Source organism: Trachypithecus francoisi, unplaced genomic scaffold, assembly GCF_009764315.1.
Source record: "Trachypithecus francoisi isolate TF-2019V2 unplaced genomic scaffold, Tfra_2.0 Lachesis_group4, whole genome shotgun sequence".
NCBI lineage: Eukaryota > Metazoa > Chordata > Mammalia > Primates > Cercopithecidae > Trachypithecus > Trachypithecus francoisi.
Window position 1 is genome coordinate 73076423 of NW_022681469.1, and position 26628 is coordinate 73103050.

Genomic DNA, 26628 nt, shown 5'->3' on the forward strand with positions numbered 1-26628 from the left:
AGAAATAAAAAGAAAGCAAATTCACTAAGATTAGTGCCCCTAAAAGAGAACTGCTTCATTGCTGTGAACAGAAATCTTAATGATTTAAACCGAGGATACAAAACAAAATTTTAAATGTCATAAGGCAGTCACGCCATAGGAACAGCCTCAGAAAATAAACAAGCAGAAATTCCGATGTGTGACATAAAAATGAAAAATCCTGTTTGAGATTTTGAAATTTAAAAAAAAAAAAAAAGAAAGAGAAAGAACAAGGAAAGAATCCAACTCCTCTTTGGGTTAATCTGAATAGTGAAATACAGAAGAAATCATCAAGCTCCCATCAGTTTTGACAATGTGTTCTCAGGAGCATTTGGTCCACAGACACTCCCACAATAAACCCATTAATAAACAGGAAAGAGCACTGGGTAAACACAACACCAATATCCAATACCCAAATGAAAGAGTATATTTTACTTTAATTATTATAAACTCAATACACATCTTTTCAGAAATACCTAGCTCCATTCATACTTTCACAATGTGAGGTGCAATGGAAAGTGCTACCAATCAGTAATATAGATATCTATGTACATGTCAGTTTCCTGCAGGAAATTGTAAACTACTTGAGAGCAGGAATTCATTTTGTTAATAATACCTTATATTTGTATAATATTGGATCTTTGTGTACATAATTTCATTTGATCAGAGTAAACTACTAAGGTCTAAAGAGTAGTAGTAATTCCTATTTTATTGTGGGGATATGGCAGCCAAGAGACATGAGGAATTTACCCTAGGTCACACAACTATTAAATAATAAGTAGAGGAATCAGGATAAGAATCAGTTTTCTGACTCCTAGTCCATAAGCAGGAACATTTAAAAAACTTACTATTATGGAAAATTTCAAACATATATAAATGCAGAGAGACTAGTACAATAAAACTCCACAGTTTCAACAGTGATCAACTCATAGGCCACTCTTATTGCATCTCTACCCCATTTTGAAACAAATTCCAGACCTCATACCATTTGTTTGGTAAACATTTCCATATGCACTTTTTGTGACTACTGCCTTAATCCCATTTAACAAAGCGTTGAATATAGCAGATGTTCAAAAATACTTGCTGAGTGCTAGAGACCTCATCTGTATTTTCAGACATGATTACTCATTTCTAACTAAAAAAAAATTAAATTCTGAATTTCTAAATGACACATATTCTGTCATTCACAAATACTTATTCAGGGTTAAAAGATGCCATACATCATGCTAAATGCTTGGGATACTGCAAGGAACAAGACAACACAGTCCCTTCTTTCAAGAATCTTGTACTCCACTGTTCTGCATGCACACGCATGCGCGCGCGCACACACACACACACACACACACACACCCCAACCATGTGTGTCTTAAGAAACTGGAATGAGTTTAAACTGGAAGAATACTTCTTAACTAAACCTACCAGTTTGTCAAGATGGAATCTAAATTCTCTGTACACAAATTATGAATAGAAGTAGAAGACAAGGCTTAAATGAGATTCAGAATCATCTTTTACAGAAATTATTAGGAAGGTTTTACCTAATTCTGCTCTAACAGGTTTTCCACTATTGAAAGCCAAAGAAATTAAAATTAATGGGAAAAATAAAAGAATTCAAGCAATTGATCAAAATGTATTTATAATACCTTACTTTCTTACATTTGAAATGTTCAAATCATTTTCAGCTTGTGCTGAATGTATGCTCATTTCCTAATGTTAATGTCTTCTTTGCAGTATATAAATTAAGTCCAAGGTTGCACAGTTAACTATAAGAATGAATTACTTAAACTTTAAAACTCACTTTCATATAAACTGTATACATTGGAGTAAAACAAAAATGAAACTTCCTTTTTTCAGCATTTCCTAAATTATTTCCCAGGAAACCCAATAAGTGTAATCCAATATACAGATCCATTCTCTCTCCTTGACACTCTGTAGTATTAACATTATTTCACATGATAGAAATAATTCATACGGTGTCCTCCTTTATAACTGGACCCCTTTTCAATGATTTCACTTACTTGTTACATATGCACCTTATATTCACTGGATATAGGGTATAAACGGACATGATCACAAGACACTCTCTGCCTTAAAGAGCTTACAAATGGGGTGTGAAAGAGTAGAGAGTCAGAAGAGGTCTGTCAAGGGAGTTAACATTCCATCTTACCTAACAGAAATAATATAAGGTGGCAGATATGTGCTAAGTGCCATAAAGGAGGTCCAAAGTTACCAGGTCTCAAAGGAAGCAGAAATGTTATCCAAATCGAGGTATTAAGAATACAGAAAAAAGAAAGTGACGTTTGAGGTTGGCCCTGAAGGATAAGCAGAATTTCAACAGGTGGAGAGTGGTGCAGGAGAGGCACCAAGTGCACATTCAGAGATCTGTTCAAATTAAATTACAGACGTGGATGGCAAGAAGTCCATTAGGGCAAATGGAGTAGTTCATTTATCTGTAGGATACACATTAACAAATTCAGAGGAAGAACATGAGAATATCCTGTCAAAGCTGAAGCTAGTACAATACTGAAGCTAAAAAATGGATAGTCAGTAAAAGTTTAAATATGAATAAGTATTTGAAGACTCCTACTAAATAGACTTCATGTATGTATGTCTTACAGTTAATATCCACAGATCTCTCAATGTCAACAGTCCAAGATACTTGCTAATGCGGTATACAACTCTAAAAGGATGAAAAGTGCTCATCTAAGGGGTTTAAAATTTAATTTATTCGACTTAATTAATTCAATCAATCAGGAAACATATACGGGTTAACTAATGGTTATGGACACCTTGTTATTTATGGATATAAAATACACAATCCTGGTCCTCAAGTCAGCAAACATAAAGTCACTAAACTGAAAATACTTTTACATCTCAAGGGATTTTTTTTTTCTGGTATTTGCAATGACCATCAGTCATCCTGTCCTGCTAATGTTTAATATAAACCTCTGTCTGAATCTTAGCCATCCTCAATCAGTTTATATCTATAATGCATATAATCACAGACTAAAACTGTTCACTAATAATCTGATAATTTTTTGCATTCATAAAACAACTCAAATTTTATTATTATTAAACAGAACAAAGGGAGTTGAACTAGGTTAAATCTAAGACTTCTTCCAATTAAAAAAATCCTATGCTGTGATTCTAATTCTACTGAACTAAATCCTTTAGGAAGGCCAGAGAATAGGAATAATTTAAAAGCTACTTAAATTACAAAGCCAGTAGATGTCCAAATTTCAGCAAACTACTATAGACAAAGGAGATGGTCAAAAATGTTTCATAATAATACTGACTCAAATGGACTTCCAGACTGCCAATATACACTTGCACAGATTCCTGCCTCATGCCTTACGGTCCCCGCCGGTTCACCTCTCAGGCAAGAGCAGCTACATGTGCAGCTGCTAAAATGAAAATCAGGTATGGCAGCAAACTGGTGATATTCAAGACAACTACCTAGCAGCTCTTGGAAAAATCTTCTGACTGCTGGCCTGCCTGCTCCACCAAACCTAGCATCTATGGATCATCACTCAAATGGTGACCTTCATGTAAGAATGCTTGTTATCAACCACTGGTGTGTTTTCAGTGGTGCCTCCTGGATCTTGGACAAAGCCCAACATCATACACACTACCTTCTCCTGTTAGCAATTCACTGACACCCAGATTTCATCTCTGCTGTGTTCTGTTACATCAAGAAGCTCGGAATTAATTTATTTCCTATGAAGACAGAGCAACTCATCTGAACCTCAAGAGAAAGCAACAGTGTGATTAGTTCCTCAGGAGGCATGTGAAACACATATTTGCTTATGTGTCTGATGGTTGTTATGCCATCTAATTTTTAAGTATTATGATGTTTATTTCATTAACCAGAATGTTATATCATGTGCCAGAGTCACATTATGTAATATTCCATTCATCAGACAAGTACTAAGCATTTCAATTTTTCCTATTCCTCTTCGTCTAAAATGAATTCAATATTATTAATGAATTACCTATATTATTTACCTGTATTATCATTTAACTATAGCTATTTTAAATTACTATAATTAATTTAAATTATCATAATTATAGCACAACTTCCTTAAAAGGAGAATTTACTGGAATAATACTTTTGTAGGGATAACTTCAGTATGGCATATTGCAGAATTCAGGAATTTCCTGAATTGTTACTCACTTATTGTTATGTCATTTATTCCTGGCAAACTGTCACTTTTGTCTACATATAGTTTATTTTTTCCAAACTAGAAATGTACTCACCTGATTTAACTGCTTTCATCAAACAAACAAACAAAAATTGCTACTTAGTTTTAAGAACAAGTCAATAACTTTAAAATGGCATGATAGACAAGTAGCTTGACCTCCGGAGTGTCTTCCAACTCTAATATCCATGGTTTTACAATGATAGGCTGTATGTATGGTGTGTTTCCTTCTTAAAAAACTTTCCTAAGAAATCATTAATAGTGAGGCATTTGCTTTTTTAAAAAAGAAATAATTTATTTTTAATAGGAACCTATTTGCATAAATATTCATTTACCCATGTCTTAAACATAGGAAAATATCCCCAAAGATATTCAAGTTTATACAAGTTTTCCTCTTATAGACCTTTTTTGTCCTTGATTCCACAGAGAGATTCTAATAATTCTATGTTGATAGCAGTTGTATAAAAGGGATGTAACTGCAATGTCAAAAATGCAGCATTATCAAGTTCTTCTGCAGAAACAAAAAATGAGCAGAATACCACTGTGAAAATGTTTATTTACTAAACAACCTTGATAAATTGGAAACTTTTCAAGGAACTCTCAGAGACAGAAAGAAGAAACATACTTTTAACATACTGATATTTAAAAGGAGAATTAAATTCCTGCTTTTCCTGCTTTTATTGAAAAAAGCCCTAGTAAATGTATTATTCAACCACACAAACAGCAATTTTATTCAGAAGGATTCTCATGAACGAATCCAATTGAAGACCCGGCTTTACAGAGTCAAATATGTAATGTTTCCTTCACCCTGTTAACAATTAGGTTTTCTAGAGAAAATCATATTTTTACTCACCTTTTATGCTATATATTACTAAGAGCTTTAAAAGAGAGAGAAAATTAGAAAACTCTCCTTGAATAATCATTAAGCTTTACAGCCTTTTCTTTGGTTTTTTTGTTTTGTTTTGTTTTTAAAGCAGTGACTAGGCCGGGTGCGGTGGCTCAAGCCTGTAATCCCAGCACTTTGGGAGGCCGAGACGGGCGGATCACGAGGTCAGGAGATCGAGACCATCCTGGCTAACATGGTGAAACCCCGTCTCTACTAAAAAATACAAAAAAATTAGCCGGGCGAGGTGGTGGGCGCCTGTAGTCCCAGCTACTCGGGAGGCTGAGGCAGGAGAATGGTGTGAACCCGGGAGGCGGAGCTTGCAGTGAGCTGAGATCTGGCCACAGCACTCCAGCCTGGGCGGCAGAGCGAGACTCCGTCTCAAAAAAAAAAAAAAAAAAAAAGCAGTGACTAAATATTCTAATTATAATATTTAAACATCACAAGTTTATTTACTGATAGTAATGACTTTTAGTTTCCAGAGCCAATACTTGAATTTGAATTGCTTTCACTGTTACACTAACAAATTTAATCCCTAGAGACAATACAGGTAAGCACTTGCTTGTATCTTTTTCACAGCACATGAGCCAGTCATGTATCGGGGTTATGGTGATCATCTTATTCCTTCAAACATGGGAAGAACTGCTTCAGGAGTAGCCAGGTGTGACTTACCCAGCTATCTTTCCCAGCACCTAGCCCCATGGTTTTTAAAGCACATGCCCTTCCTAAATCCTTTTTGAATAAATGGAGCTCAAATGCTCACTTATATTAGCTATGTGTCAGTATCTCATATAGATCAATCCCTATGTCCCCAAGGTAAAATTTAATCTTCAAAAGGCACTTGATTCTGATTAGCCTTTTGGTTATGTTGCCTACTCAATCAGGAAATTCCTGGTAACCGGATTATCAGAAATATCTGTTCTATAAAACTGGTTAAGTATAACAAAACAAGGCAATTAAAATAAAGATGAGTAAATTTTTAAAGAGAAGAAAGAACTGTTCATCTCATTACAAGGCAAGTTCTACAAGTGCAGAGACTTTTCCAGGCTTGTTCATTGCTATATCCCCAACTTCTAGAAGAGTCTGGCACATAGTAGACCCTCAGTAAATATTTGGTGAATGAACTGACTGCTGACAAAAGATGCTATTATGTTATCTCTTGTTTTTAGTTCAGGCTGTTAAAACAGGATCCATTTGTGCAGTGCAGAAACTCCAACACAGGTTCACAGTGAAGTCTTACTCTGGCAAAGGTTCCAGGATTTGGGATTACCAAATGTAAAAAAACAGTAAATTTACTTCCCACACACTGACTGGCTGATCAAGTGAGGGCCTGGGATACATCAAGTGCAGGTAAGCAAGAATTTCAAGTCATTATCCCTGTGCATGCAGGCAGTACCAGTGCCAGCAATAACAAGTCAGCTTTTCTGGCAAATCCACCAAAATTGAATCTTAAACTTTTGAAAAAACTGATATGTGTATTATGCTCCTGTTAGTTTAGAGGCTTAACTATCTGTGGGGAGGGCCTATAATTATGATCAATTACTTACGACTTGAAGGTACTTATAAAAGCATCTGCCCTTTTAAGAAACCATTAAAGAACTAGGCTTAAGACTGTAAAACTAATCCTAGGGGCAATAAAAAATCACAGGTTTGGGGACCCAACTTTGACAACTCTCCCTTGGAAAGAAAAAAATTGCTGTCAACTATCCTTATTTCCTGACCCTGTCTGAGCAAATATTAGCAACCTCTAAAATCCAGAATTCTTAGTCTGGTCAAGCAAGTCATAGGGACCAATGGTTGTTCCAAGACAGAGGCAAAAGAGAAGAAATAGGAAGGAAACAAAAAGGGAATGAAGATCTGTAGCTCATGAGGGTGACATCATCAATAATTTCCTCAAGTAACACTGAATTTCATGGCTCGGTGACTGACAGTCATTTCTGACATCCTACAGGCTAATTATCCTCAAGTACCTTCTTGGTTCCAGAACCTGTAATGTCTGGGTTTGAATACGATTTATTCTACAAAAAAGGTCAGGTGAGTTGACTCCCCCCTGCGAAGGTGCTCCATGGCAAGAGACCCACTAATCTGCTGAAATGCAAACAATCCTTTAGATATCTGAAGTACTTTTACATTTACAAAGTGCTTTCACATACATCATCTCATTTTATTCTCACGACTTTAACAGGTAGGTGCCATCATGTAAAACGTGCCAGTAAACATGTAAAATAACTTCAGAAAACAATGCCTTTGTCTTCAGTTCATAAGTATATCCTCCTGGAATTGACAGTACATAATCCAAGTCATGGGTCAGTTAGAAACGTCTAGAAACACATCAATCTCAGGAGGATAAATCAAGAGAATAGGATGGATCAGACAAAATCTACAAGCACAATGGCAGAAAGTGTGCCTCTGTTATAAGAATGGCGTGAGCTCTGTAAACAATAGTGTTATACAGGGGTGCCTCCGTAGTACCTCTGTGTTGGAGGGACATTATTCATTCATACACATGATAATGACCCTTAATTGGAAACTCCATAGGTAACAGACAAAATAAAACAAGAACTTTCGGTCTTAAAATTGTAGTGGTGGAATTCATCCTTCGGTATGTATTCAGGTGATTCCTCTGGGATGACAACTGAGTTATAGGGGGCTAAATGTACCCTCCCCTTTTCCCTCCAATATCACAAAGAGCCCCCAAAAGGGATTTCGTTGTTTTTAACAAAGAAAATACACACTAAAAAAGTCATCTATAGCTTTTTTATATATAATCTCATCTTCCAAAACACTCATTTTCGCAATCTCAGTATCTTTTGTCCTTCCTTCACTAGCTAAAGCAGAGGTATAATGTGGTTCTAACTTCATAACCATTTATTGCCTTACTTATGTATTTATGATTCTTTGATGCTTTCTAGCTTCAGTCTAAACTGCGTTGAGAACAAAGCACCGCACAAATCACCAGCCTGGGAAAAGAGGAGACAAGTTAAAACCTCAGAGGAAGATTCTGTAGCTACTTGGTCTCTCTAAGTCTGTAGAGAGTTTGGTATTTCAAAGGTCAGTCTTGGGTCTCTCCACTTTGATGACTAATGTTAAATTGTTTGACTTTTTACAAAAATATTTAGCTGTGATTATTTACATAATTTCATCCTCAGCGCACACAGTAGGCATGTATTTGTTGAACAGAAACCCTAAATGGATGAGAAAAAAGATCTTTCTGCTACACATTTTCTCAAGATCGAGAAAGGTAAAATCACAACCCAATTTGTAGAAGTTTTTGTACAACCCAATTTGTAGAGGGCATTCCTTTTCAATGTAAAGCTATGCATCTCTGTTTAAAAAGGAAAAGGATGACACAACCAAACAATGTCAACCACACAATGGGGAAATTCCAGGATCACTAAGAAAACACCATTATCCTAAGTCACACATTTTCATTTAATATTGGTTACCACGCAGGAGAGAGTAAGAACTGCTGTCTCCCCACTCACTCGCACAACCCATCTGGGAAAAGCATGGGCAGAACATTTATGATCTAACCATCCCACATCTTGGACTCACATTTAACCCTTTGGAGAATTAGTCTAAAGAGTATGTCCGCCCAGACATATAAAGTAAAACAGACACAGGGATAACAGTTTTGGAAGAAATTTTTATGACGCTGTTTGAAATTAGGCATCAGTACTCTAACTCCTTAGACCACCAGGAGTCATTCTTATTACGCAACTTTAATAAAGAGAAACTGAGAGTATGACTGGTAAAAATATTATGTTTCTGCATCTTCTTAACCTGATTTACACTAGGCTCCACCCATAAAGTTCCCACTGATTACCACACAGCATCCTCATTCTCCAGTCTCACCTACTAGGTCTTTCAAAAATTCCCCAACGGCATGGCCAGTAAAAATATGCGGGAGCTAGCGGGGCATGTCTCAGGTTGGCTTATCCTGTCCCTAAAACGCACCCACCTCCCCCGGACCCTCCTTCAGGGAGGGCAGGGAGAAAACGCTTCTAAGTTGCACAGCTGCAGGGAAGCCTGCGCAGGTCATGTTTTTTGACTTGTCTTTCGGCTCGCTTGTGTGGCAAGGTCACCGGCTCTGGCTCGCGGCTCTGTCGACAAAACTTAACTCTCAGTAAGATCAACAGGTCGCGCAGGACCTCCCCAGTCGCCCTCTGCCCCACACCTTTCTGGGCCTGAGGATTCCCGGCTCGGCTCTCCCTGCGCGCGCGGCCCCAGACGGCAAGGGCGCAGCTCCCTGGCTCACCTGACCACGTTGGGGTGCTCGAAGGTCTCCAGGTGCCTCAGCACCGCCACCTCGCGGATGGTGGAGAGCGGCATGCCCTCCTCGCCCGTCTGCACCCGCACGCGCTTCAACGCCACGAAACGGCCTCCGTTCTTCAAGTCGCGGGCCTTGAACACCTTCCCATAGGCGCCCTCCCCGATCTCCGCCACGCATTCGTACTGCTGGTCAGCGCGGCACAGGCCGTCCTTCTCCATGCCGCCTGGACGCCGCCCGGCGCGTCGCCGCTGGGGCGGGCGGGGGGTGCGCTCAACTAGCTGGCGGCCGCCGCTAGCCTACTCCGGGGCTCCCCGGAGATTGGTCTAGCTTTCCTTGCTCCCCGCCGGCTCAGTCGCTCGGGCGCTGGGGCTCTCGGGGCTGCGGAGGCTGGATGGAGCGACCTCCCCGCGGGGCTGGCGTAACTCTGGTGCCGCCGCCGCGAAACTCCGCCTGCAGAGTCGCTGCTGCAGCCGCCTGAGGAGCGAGCCGATCCCTCCTCTTCCCTCCCCGAAGCGAAGTCCTCAGCACAGACAGAGACGATTACATAGCCTCTGCCCAAGCGCGTCTCAGTCCAGAATCATTGCACCTAAAGGAGGAGACGGGAGGATAAGAAGAAAGTGCAGTCAGACAGCCCAGAAGCCTTCCTCGGGGTTCCTCCAGACTCCCCTCCTCCTCCTTTACGAAGCCTCCATCGCTACCCTCCGCGCGCTCCTGCCCTCTCCCAAGCCGCTTAATCCTTCCTGGTTCCTCCGAGAAAAGCGAAGTTACTTTTCTTTCCCTGCAGGGCTGAAGCCGTCTTCGCGCGGAGAGGTTGCAGGGGCCCCTCGGGGAAGAGCGAGCGGCGCGGGACGCAGTGGAACGGGAGGGGGCGTGCCGAGCAGCCCAGAGTGTGCCGGGAGCGCGGGGGAGGGGAGGCGCCGGGCACGTCAATGTCACGGCTTAATATTTATCCCTATATCATTGTGTTGCGTCGCTACCCTCCCCGCCTCCTGAGGCCCGGACGTGCAGGGAGATGCGGTCCAGGGGTGCCGGAGGGCGTTCAAGGGTCGCGCACAAGCTGGAGCGGAAGGACTGTGGGTCCATCCGTGTGGGGCTGCAGAATGTGGGTGGGGGCTCCCAGGACCCTGTAACCCGATGCTGTGAGTGTGCGAGAAGGGGTGGTCAGACATCTGCTCAGAAATTGCTTCCTTTCTTTCTACTTTCAGTTTTTCTACGAGGAGACATTTACAAACGACTCGCATACACAAATGGTCTCTTTAGGGTAAAGGAGTCTCGGTTGGAAACGGAATTCTCTCTCCGACTGGGAGGACCTCCCTGGTGGAAACCTTGGGAAGACCAGCCATCTGGTCCGGGAGGGTTGGGGCTAATCGGGGGTGGGCGAACGAGAGGTCCTGGGGGAGGGGAGCCACCGTTCCCCGCGGGATCCCAAGGGTGGGAGAAAGGGGTGTTCGTCACAATTTCGCTTGTCGTCTTCTGAAAGAATAATTTCAGGAAGAGGATAGCTTAATCGCGCCTCGTCCTGAAGTTTTAAATTGATTTCGACCTGAGCAAAACTCAACCTCTCTTTCAAAGGGTGGGGGGTGGGGGGTTAAACCCTGCGCCTCCAGGGGTGAGAAACAAGGTCTCTGCCCTCGGGGCCCGGACTCGCGAACCTTTTCCCACTCCCAGGACCTCCCCGCTGTAGGTAGCAGAGGTGGCTGCCCCATTCCCTCTCCGGCTAAAGGCCGGGTCCAGTCTGCAGCCGGACGCCCCCGGAGCCCTCTGCATAACAAAGCGTCGGAGAAGGGTACCCTAACTTTCCCTCCCCATTCAGCAGCTATCTGGGACCTAGGGAGCCTCCCTCCCCCACGGCCGTCGCGGCCTCGGCGGGACTTTCACCACGCTGGCCGCGTGTCCGGAATTCCCGGGGCACCTCGGAATTACCTGCCTCGCAACCGCTGGCCCGCTCGCCTTTTGCCAGGAATTAAACAAACGGCGCGACCCCCACGATGAGCGGGTGGAGCGGACCGCGGCGAAAGCAGAGCTTCTGGCACTCACTCCATTCAGAACTTTCCTTAAAAGCCTAGGAAAGAGCCCCCGGGGACTGCCCGGGCGTCTGAGCCAGGTCGAGGGCCACACAGGTAGCCGGGAGCCGCCGCCGGCCGCCCAACCCGCCTCTCCTGCCTTCCCCCATCCCCCTCTCGCTCGAGTCTAGCCCCAGGCTCCGCAGCGAAGGAAGCGTCGGGGACGTCCCACCCCCGCAGGGAACTGCGCCTGCTGCCCCCGCCGGGCCCCGCACTACCCTGACTCTCCCCCCACTCGCCCCCCAGACGGTCGGCTTCGGCGGAGAGAAATGGGAGCAGCAATGCCTTTTCCCCCCCTCTCCTCCACTTTTTTTTTTTGTTGTTGTTGTTGCTTTCCCACGCTGGCTGAATGTGACTTGACCCCATTTCAAAAAAAGTTTGACATAGTGCTTCAACATTTCCGCATTCCTCCGCGACTACAAAGGCTGCAGCCGCCTCCTTCTGCTTTCTGTCTCTGCTCTCTGTCTTCACACTCAATGAAATCCTTCATGCGCCTCTCCCGAAGCCTGCCAAGCACCACAAGGGTCGCCACCAGCACGGCAACAAGAGGCCACACCGGGGACCGCGACACCCGCGTGTGCGCACAGGCAGATGCGCCCATATGCACACGGACGGGCGCCCTGCGGGGACAAGGGCTGCTCACCACAGGGCGTGTGTTTAACTCCAATATTTTAAATGATGAAAGTAAACTTGGAAACTAAAGCAAACGTGCGTCTTCGCCGGGCTCCAAGCCTGGGCACCGGCCGGCTGCGTGTACTCTTCTGTGCATAACACGCCCGCAGGAAGCCTGCGTTAACATTTATCTCGTGGAGGGGAAGGTGGAGCCCACACCCACACCTCAGCGAGCTGGAGAGGGAGTTTTCGTGGGGGAAATGCAAGCACATTCTCCAGCATGGAGTCCCTAGAGGCAGTGCATTTTGAACCCTAAATGTGAATTATTATGTGAATGTCCGAGTAGAGTTCCAGTTCCGTTTGGAGAAAATGGATGAGGAGTGTTCTGTGTGGGTGTGTGTGCGCACGGATACATGGAAGCAGGATCTCGGTGTCGCGGCTGTCCCTAGCGTGGGATCTCCCCCTCTCTTCAGATTAGAATCCTCTAGCTCCCCAAAACTGGCCCCCATAACCAACCCCGTCTCAGTTCGTAAGGGGTTAACCAAAGCCCATTCCAGGGAAACACAGGTCCCCCCCACCCCCCGCCAGCCTCCACTTACCCCACCCACAGTTCTGCCTCGGACCCCGGCCAATCCCCCATATCTCCCCAGGGACCCCCCACCCCGCAGCCCACCCACCGGAGCGCACAGCTCCTCACCTGAGGGGCCCAGTCGCGTCGGGCCTCCTGAGGGGGCTGCGAGTGTCAGTCGGCTCTCCGCACGTGTCCGCGGCCTCGCGGAGCAGGTAATCAGACTCTGGGGAAGGAGTTACCAGCACTCTCTCCGGCGAGGGGGTGGGCACAGCGGCGGAGGGCGGAGGGAAGGCGGAGGGCGCCGCCCGCGCCGCTCGCTGGGGGCGGACGGGGGCCTCGGGGCTCTGGCCGGCGCTGGGGGCCCTAGCCGGGGAGGCAGCGGGGGCGACCGCGCGGGGTGGGGGCAGGGACCCGAGAAGCCAACTCTGCCGGAGACCCACCCCGCGACGAGGCTGGGGGCTCGTGGCGCAGTGGCAAGAAAGTGTGCAAATTAAAGCCTTCCGGAGAGAAAGGAGGCGGCCGAGCCCCGGCAGTGCTCCGAGCTCCGGGCTCCCTAGCTCCCTTCTACGAGTCGGGGGCTAGAAGGGCGCGGGGCGGGGGGGTTGGGGGGGGCGGGGGAGTTAAATGAAAATTTCCGGCTTTCACTGAAACTGTAGTAGGGGGATCCTGCGACTAAAATAAGCGGCGTTAATGGGAGAGAGTGGGACGTGTCGTCGGGAGTCGGCGGAGTTTCTAAACCCAGGGTCGCCCAGAGTTGGGGTTTTGACAGGGTGAAGCCGGGGGTATCCTCACTGTGTGACGTGGACGGATGGGAAAAACACAAAACAACTAAATAATTATGAAGGGCCGATGGGGGTGGTAAATACCAATACTTTCCAAGAAACTGAAAAATCAGACCAAAAAATAACTATTCTCTTAAAAAAATAAAGAAAAAGTTTGGCAGGATGCCTTGCAGAAAAGAAAATACTAATCTGTTCAAGCACTTTTCACTTTCAGCATGAGCTACATTTGTTTTGTTTTCCTTCGCTTCCTTTCTGCCTCATAAAGCCCTATCTTTTCCTTTTGGACAGAGGATATGGTTTGGAAATTGTCAGGCACTCTTATGGTTAACGATCTACTTGAAGGGGCTGGCGGGTTCACAATTATTAAGTGGTTAGTAACTGCTGAGGGTTCACTAACGTATTATAGAGGAGCTAAAAAGACTAAAATTTAGTGTAAATAATAGAACTGCAGATAGTAGATACATACACAGAAAGAGGAGTGCTCAGTTTAAATGCATTATTGGAAATCTGAAATTTGAAACCTTGTAAGAATGTATACTTTACCTGCTGAGAAACCCTTGAATACAATTATTTCAGGTGAAAATGAGATTTTGGAGAAAAAAAGTCTTTAAAACCTTCTACAATGGAGTAAAAGAAAACTTGAAATAGCTGTCTTTTTGGAAAGAATTTGGTGTTCTCCCCAAAATCTCTATCTGTAGAATACTTGAAACCCTTTAAAACATATTAAAGAAAAACTTTTCACAAAATTATTTCCTTCAGTGCTTTGTAGAAAAATTAAAACCCGGCAAAATTCTGTTTGAATTGGACATACTACTTCTATAAATCTTTTGACTTTAAAACCATGTTACTGATCTCATAGTAAATCAAATTTTTGCCTTTATAAAATTGATTTTATATTATAGTGGAAGGTAAGGCTAGGGAAATAAAAAATTGATGCATTTCTAGTAGCACATATTTTGCAATGCATTATAATACTTTTTTCTTTAAAAATAAAAGTGAATAATTGTATGTCTTTAAGCTTAAGATAATTCATAAAATACATTTGTGTTAAGAGCATGTCTTCTAAAATAAGATCCAGTTTTCTGAACAAAATTTGTATTTATAAAGCTATCTATAATCTCATATACCTTATAAATTTAATAAGGCAAATCATTAGATTTTATATTTACATAAAATATTAGATCACTACAAATCACTAGACTTTAAGCCAGAGACACAAATGGGAATCCTCCATTTGGATAATTGTTCACACTTACCATTTGCCTTTTAAAACAAGGTTTACTTGATGGTAATTAACACGTTTATATAATCCAGAAATAATTGCCAGTAAATAGGAACCATCACATCATGGCTAGAATTTATTTGAATAAATCATTTATTTAAAAAATAGTAAGCTACAAATATCTTTTAAATTAACAGAGAAGTGTCTTTTCTACACTGGGTTGAATTTTTAATTACTGAATTTGACAACAGCCATTGCTAGATCAGAAATTCCATGATTTCGGTTACTAGATCATTTGGACAATGTAAAAAACAATGAAACTTTATTTAATTATATATGTTAATACTGAGTGTTAACTCTCTGTCCTCTTCTTTTCCTGATATTGCTATCTTTTATGTTAATTTATTGTTGTTCACTCTCCCTGGTTATGGTTCACATTAAATCCCAGTTGGTGAAAGCTTCAGACCCAAGGAAGTTTTTACAACTGATTGTATGAAATTAGTAAATACCAGATTATTTTTGTTTATGGATAACTTCTGCTGTGGGTAACATGTTATCATAAGAAAATTTGTTCAAAGTTTTTAAACTGTGAACCAAATTCCAACTTCTTTGTTTAGGAGTCTTCTGAGAATTAATATATAGAACTCAAGAATAATGACTCCAACCAGTATTTTCACACCACATATCAGATATTCTGAAGTTGCAAATCATCTTACAGGTATTTAAAAACTACAATTCATGGACTTATTTCCAAATATGGTGGTGTAACTTACACTGAAAGACTTCTTAGTGTCACATAAGGAATATATTTCATGAGTGAACATTTATATATCAAATACCTGTACAATTTTGTTTTCACTGAAATAAACATAAAATTTTAAATTCTGGTCTATAATTTTTAACCTTGTTAAGGAAATGAGTAATTTAGTTACAAATAATAATTACATAATGTACACCTAAATCGAATTCATTTCTGATTTATATTAGCTGTTTGAGTTTATAAAATATATTTTCCAGAAACTCAGAAATGAGATTTTGCTGTAATTTACTACACAATTATTTTAAAATACACTTCTAGTTTAACTTTGAAACAAGTTACTCTACTTTTTAACCTGATTTATGTGTTTGTATACATGTTATCTTTATTGAGTAATAATCATGAGAAACTATAATTTTAACAGAAATAGCATAATATAAATGCAGTGCATTTTAATGCATTCTTGTTTCCCTTCTCAGACATTTCCAAGATGTTTTCTTGGGTTTTCCCCTGAACTATATTGTTGAAAGTTTGCTAAATATCTTAGGAAAAGTCAATTGTATTATCAACTTTTTGCATTGTAAAATTCTGAGCTTTAAATGATTTTTAAAGTTCAGTCTTCTAAATAAATTATTTCTGTAAATTTGGAAATGACCTGGGTTTTTCTGTTTTTACTGTTGCATGTGATCTATTGCATTGCATTTGAGCAGTGAAACTTGAAATGATTTTTGTATCTGCCATGAGGGAAAAAATAGAAATAAGGTAGTAGCTTATAACATTTAAGGAGGAAAAAACAAACATTACTATCTTTTGGAACATTCTGCTTCCATTGGTTCTACTACTCTATAATTTTCTTTGTGCAACATGTCAGTACTATGTTCATATTTGTATAATTGCCATCATCTTTTTTAATTTTTCCATTTTGATAGACACCCATATCGTTTTTTTCCTTTGTGTGTCTGTGTGTGAATACCTGTATGTTCTTGGCATATTGTTATGACATGTTTGAAACATGTTCTTAAGATCCTTCCATCATCTATATTAGAATTCTGAGTAATCAGAAAAATAACTATGGAAATATACTTACAAAAGATGGCGATAATCACATAAAAAATCTATATTTTCTTTCTATTTACAGTGACCTGTAATTTTCACTTGTTTCTAACATTTCTTTTCTGAGATAATACTTGCATCTCAGCTACACACATGGCCTAAAAATTGTGTTGCCATAGCTGCTTTTGGTTGAGCTAAAAGGTGTTTACATGCTTTAGATAGACCATTCAGTTGGAGCAGTGAAGGTATAACACAGTGGGAGTGAACGATGATAAAGTGGAATCTCAGAGGTAGGAGGAGGGACAAAGAAGGCACCCAGGGAGAAACTTCTGTGAATGGCCTGGCAGCAGGGACAAGTGAAGGAAGCACATGCTGAGGTCATGGGGCTGAGAGATGCAGCCTCAGTGCTTATAGGTATGGTGTAGCCAGGCAACCCGATTCTTTCAGGATGAATGGCCTTCTGTGTCTATCCTATTATGCAATTAAATGTCTTATTAAATGAGGTCATATACTGTATGACTCCATATTCACATGTAAATCTATTTTATGTTGTCTTATTCTAGATTTTTCCCAAAAATAACATAGATGGAATTCTTTGCAGAATTCTTTGAATGCCTAGAAGAAAATATATCATAGCATAGTTCTGTGGATCAAACATTTTACCATAAATTGAAGCGAGAGTTTGATTTCTAAACCTCGTTATAAGTTTGTTCAAAATTACTCACATCTTTGCATCCCCAGTACCTAGCGCAGTAACTGGCAAGCATTTTATGTCCAATAAATGTTTGCCAACAGAAAAGTTGACTTCGCATCCTTTAGATCATCTTCTTTGAAACGGCTTAATAAAATTTAAGGACCTATGTGCTGATTTCAGGACCTCAGAAATGTGTTTTCTCTACCTACAGTTCTTTTCCTTTTTAGCCCTCTTCTCTAAGTCATGTCATCCTTGCGCGCTCAGCTCTTCCATAAAACCTTTGAAATTCCTTCAGCTGGAAGACATCCCCATTTGCTCTAACTCCTGAGGCAATTCGCTGTCTACCGTACTAAGCTACCCTGAGTTCTCCCCAGAGCATCCAGCATGCTTAGTTCCCTTTAATAATCCTCCAACTCCTAGTTGTGCCCTCTGGCCCTGGTAAGTGGTCAGTGAATTCAGTAATCATTCTTGTCCCCTTCTAGGAGTGTTACTGAGTCAGGCGGGCACAGAACAGACTGGTACACCGTGACATAACTAGAATAACATTTGAAAGTTGAGGACCAGTGTTCCATGTTGCTTAAACAGGAAAGAGCCAGGTCATCCTGCTACTTGGGGTAAATTTGGTATGTTTTTTCTTGTGTTGCTGATATTAGTCATTTAAAACATTTTTGTCTGAAAGAAAATGTGTTTAGGTACATTTCTAGATTTGTTTGAAAGACAAATTCCTAAAATATTGGCTGAAAGAAAATGTGTTTAGATAAATGTCTGTTTCCTTAAAATTCCAGTTAAATAAATTTTATTTTAAAAGAGCAAATACTAGACTTAGAGGTAAACTAGATACTATATAGCCCAGAGTTTAGAAAGATTGCCAATTTTATTTGCCAATATCCTTAATATCTATGTGGCTATGTCCTAAAAGAATCCTTGATTTCTAAGTCAGAAGACTTGTGTTTTCATTCCCAGTTCTTCCTCTCACTTACTATTCATTGCATCCTCGGTGACCAGTCATTTAATTCTTCTGACCTTCAGTGTCCACGCCTATTAAATGGGTTTTCTAATGATTCAGAAAGATATTATAAAACAGTCTGGAGAGAGACAACAAATAATTTTATCTTCACAAGAGAAGATATGGAGATATGGAGGTTGCTGTTCTGGGTATTGAAAGACCTGAAATTTAAACTGGAGTTGGCCACAAACTACCTGTATATCCTTGGGCAACACACTAAACCCCTGGTCTTTAAGGTCCTCATCAATAAATAAGATGATTGGACTGGATGATTTCTACAGCTGCTGAAGCTTGAAAATGCTGTAGTTCTGAGCAGCGTTATATGCCAGGTGCCATCATTATAGATCTGTTTTTATAAACTCCCTAAACAAGAGTAACATCAGAGGATAGACTCTGATGTCTGCAACCTGGAGAGGTTTCTGGATTTCAAATGTGAATTATATTGAGTTCTCTCTAATTTAACCCTGTAGGTTTTTAAGACTGAGTAGAAATGAAGACTTCTAGAAAAACATTAGGGAAATTCACTAGTGTTTTCATTAGCGATGGGGAAGGAGGAGCTAGGCTTTAATTACTCAGCCAAAACTAAAAGTGATAAATTAATCAACCCTCATTAACAAAAATGTGATAAATGAGTTTCAATAGTTTACATAGAACCAGGATATCCAAGATTAGAAATCTTGAGTTATCACAGAAACTCTTCAAAGGTGTCATGAAACTTATCTCTAAACTATTAAAAACGTCAGTGCCAGTTGGACTCCAGTGAGAAAGTGGGAAGGTGGGGGTGGGAGGGTCAAAGGAAATATACTGTGAATTTGAGAGGTTCCAGTATATTTCTGGAGCTATTGATTAAAAGCCATTATTAAAACATGAGTGGAGAAACAATTGTTCTCTCTGTGTTCTTATTTTCCACCGCATCAGACCATGTGCATTGTTTGAAGGTCCTTCTAGATGTTCAGGGAAGGGAAATATATGTAGTCAGGACCAGATAGTCATGGATTGAAAGTCTGGCTTTATTGTGTAACCTTGGGCTAGGTTCTTAAGCTTTTAGATCACCAATTTCCCTTATCAATAAAGTAGGAATACTATAATCTACCACATTAGGCTGGTGTGAGAATTAAATAAGTGCTTGCTATATGCATTTTGGAATTTATAGACTTTTAATAAATATTTGTGTACAGTCAATATCCCTTTCACAAAATCATATTTTCCATTTTTTTTTCTCTTTCGGGGGATAACTAATCCTTTAATGGAGATGTCTTTCTTTTTAACTGGAATGAAACATTCATTCATTGCAGGAAAATCAACCCAAGAAACAGCATACCCAAGATTATCTTGGGCCTTGACAAAAACCACAGCTGACTCTAGGTATGTGAGGAATGGAGGAGAGGGTGGATTTTCTCATCGGAGACCTCTCCTCTTGTTCAGATCTTATCCCAGTACTGCTGAATCTCCTTAGTCTGTTCCTTGCTGTTTTTCTTACCCTTTTCGTTCCATGTAGTTCTGTTCTTCCTTTTCTTAATGCTTTGGTGTGGCCCAAGGGCCACCCCATTATGTCCCTTAAATCTATACCCTATGTATTTGCTAGCATTTGTCTTTAAAGCCCCATAATTAGCTGCCTAACTGCAAAAGGTCCCTCATTGGTTACTCTTCCGTAGTCACTATGTCCCCTCCCATTTCTGTTGAAGTGCTGAGTGTCCCCCTGTTTGTCACTGATATGGTTTGGCTCTGTGTCCTCACCCAAATCTCATCTTAAATTGTAATCCCCATGTGTCAAGGGAGGGAGGTGATTGGGTCTTGGGGGTGATTTCCCCCATGCTGTTCTTGTGACAGTGAGTTCTCATGAGATTTGATGGTTTTATAAGGCAATTTTCCCTGCTCTTGCTTGCTCTCTCTCCTGCTGCCTTGTGAAGAAGGTGCCTGTTTCCTTTTCTGCCATGATTGTAAGTTTCCTGAGGCCTCCCCAGCCATGCAGATCTGTGAGTCAATTAAATTCCTTTGTTTATAAATTATCCAGTCTTGGGTAGTATCTTTGTAGTAATGTGAAAATGGACTAATATAGTCACCATGTCAATCTCTTCCCTACTACTTGCCTTATCTTCTTGGTTTAGCATGACATTGCATTTCCTACCCCACACTGTCTCCCTAAAAACACTCAAGGGCAGCTACCGCACTTGCTCCTTGCCTTTTTTTTTTTAACCTCCCATGGATATTTCCACAGTTCCTTGTCTTCTTGGCCTTTGATATGCAAATGTTACCTTGTCAACCATTTTTCTCAGTTTTCTTTTCCCTATCCATAGGCCATCTGGTACCTTGACCACTTAGTTCCTGTACTTTTCTTTTCCACTGACTCCTACTAAGAGAAGCTATAAAAATATATATAGAACTATATGCACAGGACTATAAAGGATGATGGACTCAAAGGTGGGAGGGACTGAGGACTTTCTTTATATCTGAGTCCTAGTCCAGCATCATTAGACATTAAGTACAGGTTGAATGAAAGATATATCACAAGAAACACAGGTGTCACCAGATAATTTTCCACTTCAGAAGTCACCTGGTACACACTTCTAGGCCACATCTTACTTACCTGTTTTCTTATAATGGATTCCATGTTATCTCCTTTGAGGATGAACTCTTAGGCAGGGCTGGTAAAGGTTTTCATTTTTATTGTTACAACACCCTCAGTCTCCATCTTTGGGTTGCAGCACCATGGCTTCCCTCAACAGGAGCATATAGAGTGGTGGATGGGAAGCTCAGGAAGCTAAATTAATCTGACCCACCAAGGTCCACGCTACGTTAAAAAGAGCCGTGAAATCCAGGTGGGGAAGCTTAAACCTGATTATTAGGCAGAAAACACAATTGATTTAAGATCTGCCAGCAGAAAAGGTAGTTCTTGGAGCAGTGATAGGACAAAAGCCACACAAGAAAGATGACTTGGCAGTCACAGGCGCAGGACGTGGCAGTCAGAGAAGCCAATCTTCAGGATCCTACAAGTAGTGAAAAGACCCCAGGTGATAGTCTAGGAAAGAGGGGAAAAAGAGAATGTCTACCAGAGAGAATTCAAAGTAAACATTTGACAGGATTTGGTTAATAAGACAAACAGAATAATGAGAAGAGTCCTGCCAGGATAGCTCTAAGCACTTTGTGTAATTTGCCCATTTAAACCCAATTACCTCCATTTTGCAGACAATGAAACTGAAGCATAGGACCAAACTCCTTATTAGGTTTTGGGTTTGAGGTATTAAAAAAAATGGTGCAGCTCACAAGAGATAAAAGAAAGACGGCAAAAGTAGATGACTTGATGACGGTTTTAAATTTGAGATGACAAATAAAAATATCTAGTGGCACAGGGAGTAGAGAGCTTATCACCTTTGCCTAGCTCTGCCTTAAAATAACACCTAGACCTAGCATCCTCGAGAAACCCACTGCTGTTTCCAGATGGCATTCTGCTTTTCTTCTTTCCTATCTGTGGGGCCAGCTTCATGCATCCTTCAGTGTAGCGCAGGTCCTAGACTTGGTATAATTTCTGCTTTGCCATCTTAATAATTTTTGAATTAGATGTCCCACATTTTTATTTTGGACTGGACCATGCAGATTATGTAGCCAGTGCTTCCTACGCGATGGAAGTTCTGGGATGGACATTCCAGATGTGGGCATTCGTTTTACACTTCCAGCCTCCTTCACCTTCAAGGGATGTTTGATCCTTCAACTCTTTCATGAAATTGTTCTTTCCAACACTGTCATTGATGCACTCAGATACAGGTTTTCTTTGTTCTTAAGTTCTGCAATTCTAACACTGGTTTTCAATCTTTCCTCAAAATTCTCTTCTGTCTTAGCTGTCTGGCACACGACTTCTGCCACTTCTTGATCCAATGTTCTTTCGTCTTGCATTACCAGCTTTTCCTCCTGGTCCTGCTAGACATCTGGAGGTATCTTCTAAGACTTAACAATCAGCAGTTGAATTGTTCCTCTACAAACTCATTTAATCCCATTGAAGTTATCAAGCCTTCCCCTGTGCTGTGCACATAAAAATGGGTTTCCATCAGCCTTCCAGTATTCATTGCCTCAACCCTAACCACAAACCCGACCTCTTTCACTCTGCTTTTCTCTGCCTGCCTACACTGCTCCCACTTGCTGACTGAATAACTTTTCAAACTTATGGCCTCTTCTCACTGTTGTTAGCCTTCACCTTTGGCTTTTCTACTCAACCGCCAGTGTCAGGCATTCTCTGATTCAGTTGTTTTAGGCCACCTTGGAAAATACTTTATCTAATGCAGTCCTGTTCTGACCAGGCACTAGAGGCCCTCTGATGGGGTTGGCCTTAACTCTGTTAGGGTCCTCCCCACAACTTCTTCAAATCTTCTGTCTGACACTGAAGCTGAGCAAGTTGACATTGAATTTTGCAAATCAGAGCCCCCCAACCCACCCACCATCTTTTCTTTTCTTTTTCTTTCTTTTTTTTTTTTTTTTTTTTTTTTTGAGACAGAGTCTTGCTCTCTCACCCAGGCTGAAGTGCAGTGGGATGATCTCCGCTCACTGCAACCTCTGCCTCCTGGGCTCAAGTGATCTTCTCACCTCAGTCCCCCAAGTAGCTGGGAACACAGGCATGCCACCACTACATTTGGCTAACTGTTTTTTTTTTTTTTTTTGTATTTTTTGTAGAGACAGGGTTTCACCATGTTGCCCAAGCTGATCTGAAACTCCTGAGCTCAAGCTATCCACCCACCTTGGCCTCCCACAGTGCTGGGATTACAGGAGTGAGCTATCGCACCTGGCCTCCAACCCACCCTCTTCTGTGTTTGCTAAAAGAGCAGCTTTCTTAGTAGCACACCACTTGTAGGCAATGTTACTGTATTTCCCTAGTCAATTTTCTATCCTGCTTTCCAGCGATTATTTCATTTCTTCTTCTATCTTCCCAAGTCTCCAGCACCTTCTTCCTGGTCTCATTATCATGACACCTTTGCTTTTTATTTCATAGAGAAAATAGAAGACATCAAGAGAAAAGTCCCATGCACTTTCCCTGCACACCCTTCTTGAACTACTGCCTTCACTGTCCCCAGGACTTCACTCTCTTGCTGCTTCTCCTCCCTCACAGCCTCTCCTATTCACTCCCTTGTTGGTTACATCTTCCTCTTTCCAACCTCTAGATTGCTGTATTCCGGGGCTTAGTGCTCAGACCTCATCTTCCCCTCTCCACTCTCACTCTGGGTGACCTCATCTAGTTCCAAGACTTTATGGATTATTTGCATACTGACATTCCAAAATTTATATCTCCATTCGGATGTCCTCTTTGAATTCCAGGCATGAATATCTGTCTGCCTACTGGATGTTTCTGCATAAATGTCTAACAGACATCTCAAACTTACACATCCAAAACTGACCTCCCCAAATTCCTTCACCCACATTTTTTTCCATCATAGTAAATTAAGAAATGCATTCTTTGGTCACTGAGTCAAAAATTTACCAACCAAGTTTGACTCCTGTCTTTTTTGCATACGCTATAGGCAGTCCATCAGCAAATCCTGCTAGCCTTATAGGCACAGCTCGACTACTGGTGGAGCCACCTTCATCTTTCACCTGGTCTGTTGATGTGTTGCAATAGGCTCCCAACTGATCACCCTGTTTCTGTCCTTGGCCCTCTGCCTTCTGCACACAACAGTCAAAGTAATCCTTTTAAAACCAAAGCCAGATCATATCAGTCCTCTTCAGTATTCAGACCCTTCAGTGACATATCATTTCTCTCAGAGTAAAATCTGAGTCCCTTCCATGGTTTGTAAGTCCTTACACAATCTGACTCTACTCCACCAGTACTCTGATTCTTCTCATCACTCTCTCTCTCGCTTTCTCTATGGCATCCAGACTGGCTCCCTTGCCGTTCCTGAACTCACCAAGCACATCACACCTCTGAACCTTTGTACTTTGTTCCCTATGGCTGAAAAACTCTTCACCCACAGGTCTGTCTTCATCACTTCCTTCAGGGCTCACTCAAAAGTCACCAGAGGGGCATTCTCTGACCACCCTACATAAATTGTGTTCACCACAGTCTTTCCCTTTCTCCATCTTACTTCACTTTATTTTTTGTTCTCAGCAGTTGTCACCATCTGACACATTATAGGGTTATTCATTTATTTGTTTTGTGTCAGTGTCCACCATACCCACCAGAATGTTTTCTACAGGAGAGCAAGAACTTTGCTATATATGCTCTTGTATCACTAAAACAAGTATTTGTCATATAGTGGGCACTAAATAAATATTTGAATGAATAAATGAACTCCCCTTTTGTACTTGGGCTTGCAACTGGCCTATCCTTGGCTGGGTTACAATTTACTAGTTAAGAATAACTGTCTATAATATATACCTTAGTATAATCTTCTTAAATTTAGGTATTTTGTATTCAACCAATTTCCTACTAGCAGCCTTCAGCTGGGATTGTTAAAGGTATTACTTAAGGATAATTTGTCTCACACACCAAAGATAAAATTAAATCTAAAATTACTAAGACTATAGAGTAAGTATATTCCATTAATTGAAATTAATGGAATAATTTCCTATACTGGAATGTGTGTGTAACAAATGTGAGTTTTGTTTAAAACATATGTCTTTCCTCATAGAGAGTGAGAAATAGTTTGAAAGCCAGAGGTGGCCAGATTCAAGTCTCAATCCGTCAGCTTATTGCTTCAGATTCTTGCATGCTTGATGAGAGGTGTAGCATAGTGCATAAGAATGGGGATACTGGGGCCAGACTATGTTGGTTGAAATCCAGGCTCTGTCACTTGTTAGCTTTGTGACCTTGGGTAAGTTGCTTAACTTCCCTAAGTCTCAGTTTCTTTATCTGGGTTGATAAGATAGTTGATAATTGATAAGACTCTAGTGGTTTTTGTTGTTGTTGTTGTTGTTTTTGACACGGTCTTGTTCTGTCACCTAGGCTGTAGTGCAGTGGTGCGATCATAGTTCACTGCAGCCTCAAACTTCTGGGCTCAAGCAATCCTACCTTCCTCAGTCTTTGGAGTAGCTATGTACTGAGGATTTATTGAGTTAATTCATGTAAGCATTTATAGGATTGGTGCATAATAAGTATGTGTTAGCTATGATTATTACTAATATTCCTCCTGAAAAAAACAGCTGTTACTCCTTAGAGTTTTATCGTCCTTGTTCCTGTGTACCCTGCACAGGATTTACTGCATTGCACTGAGTCCAATGGCTTACAGTCACCACACCCTTTGAGCCCTTGCTGCTAGTGTTATATATTCAGTCTTTTCCTTCCTTCCTTTCACCCTTTTTTCCCTTTTCTTCTCTTCCTTCTCTCCTTCCCTCTTACCCATAAGTTCTGCCTTGCCTTACTTTTTTCTATACATCCTCTCTCATACACTACACTCTGTTTTGCATTAGCTCTCTCTCTTCTCTCTTCCTTCTGCTGTTTCTGCTCTCATTCACAGAGTTAGAATTCTGGAGGGGAAAGACCTGTCATGTCACCAGGAAGAGTCCTCACAAGCAAATCTTTCACAGTTCTCACTTCCTAGATAGAATTTTGCTCTTTCAAGCAGACCCTACTTTTAGAGATCGGAGACTCTTTATCAAAGACTCCTCGTTGTTCAAGTTGATCAGAAATGCCATCTCAGCACTTTTAACCCATGTGTGGGTTGTACCAGCAATGTCTATTTCTTTAGAAAACACTGACTCATCTTATCAACAATCACGGGCTAACTGTAAAATCAACCATAACCAATTGTCTTGCTTGCTGCTCCTAAGGGGCATTGATAAAATAATGCGGTTGCTTTGGTGACTAATAAAGTTCAACTCCAATGATGGTGAGAATGTAGGAAGGAATGAAAGACATGTTCAATGGAAATACTGTTTTTTTTTTTCTTCTTTCTTCTATTAGATTAGGAATTCCTCAAGTGAAGAGACCATGCGTGCTCTATTCATTTTAAATATATATGACTAGTGCCCAGCTTAGTGCCTTACAATACATGCTCAGTAAGTAAATGTGCCTTGAATTTTTGCTTAGGCAAACATGGTAAAACATTCGGAGAACTCAAAGCCTAAAACCATGAATAAAGGCAGTGCTTTATGTGATTTTCATTTGGTCAGCCTTGTAAAACACACAATTCTATGCACTGAATTGTCACACTAATGAAGTCATTATCACAGATCTTTGTAATCCTATGCATTTTTATAACATCTATTTTGTGACAATTATTATAAGTTGTTGTGAAATGTAAATATATATTAATTCTTTCTATTACTTGAAAAACTCCTTGGATAATTAACTCATAATTTACTCCACACATTCTATACCTATTTGCTGAATAAATGAATGAATGATTAAATGAATGATGTTATACTTATATTCACTCAGAATGTTTGGAGAGGTTTACATAATTGAATGGTTTTAATAAGTAAAAGTTAGCATCTATAGAATTTACATTGGTTATTACATTAGGCTATAAAATTAAGTGAATATAAAATTATATTAAACATAGTGTTATTTTTTGTTG

The 26628-nt window shown here is 41.0% G+C and overlaps 2 protein-coding genes across 6 annotated transcripts in view; one reads left to right on the forward strand and one right to left on the reverse strand.

The window, feature by feature from the left end:
- CDK6 (cyclin dependent kinase 6) overlaps positions 1 to 12932 on the reverse strand; it is a 241400-nt gene extending 228468 nt beyond the window's left edge. Inside the window, exons 1-2 of one of the 5 annotated variants that reach the window (XM_033194393.1) lie at positions 12743 to 12932; positions 9356 to 9956 (exon numbers count right to left, since the gene is read on the reverse strand). In XM_033194393.1, coding sequence (XP_033050284.1) covers positions 9356 to 9588 — 233 coding nt within the window. In that variant the 5' untranslated portion in view covers positions 9589 to 9956; positions 12743 to 12932. Of the gene's footprint in view, positions 1 to 9355; positions 10249 to 11293; positions 11563 to 12742 lie in introns of those variants that run through there. The other 4 variants (XM_033194398.1, XM_033194395.1, XM_033194396.1 and 1 more) reach the window with 4 other exon arrangements.
- The window catches only part of LOC117072150, a 76903-nt gene continuing 62689 nt past the window's right edge, over positions 12415 to 26628 (forward strand). The window contains exons 1-2 of the mRNA XM_033192097.1: positions 12415 to 12574; positions 12696 to 12828. Of these exons, the coding sequence (XP_033047988.1) occupies positions 12415 to 12574; positions 12696 to 12828 (293 nt within the window). The remainder of the gene's footprint in view (positions 12575 to 12695; positions 12829 to 26628) is intronic.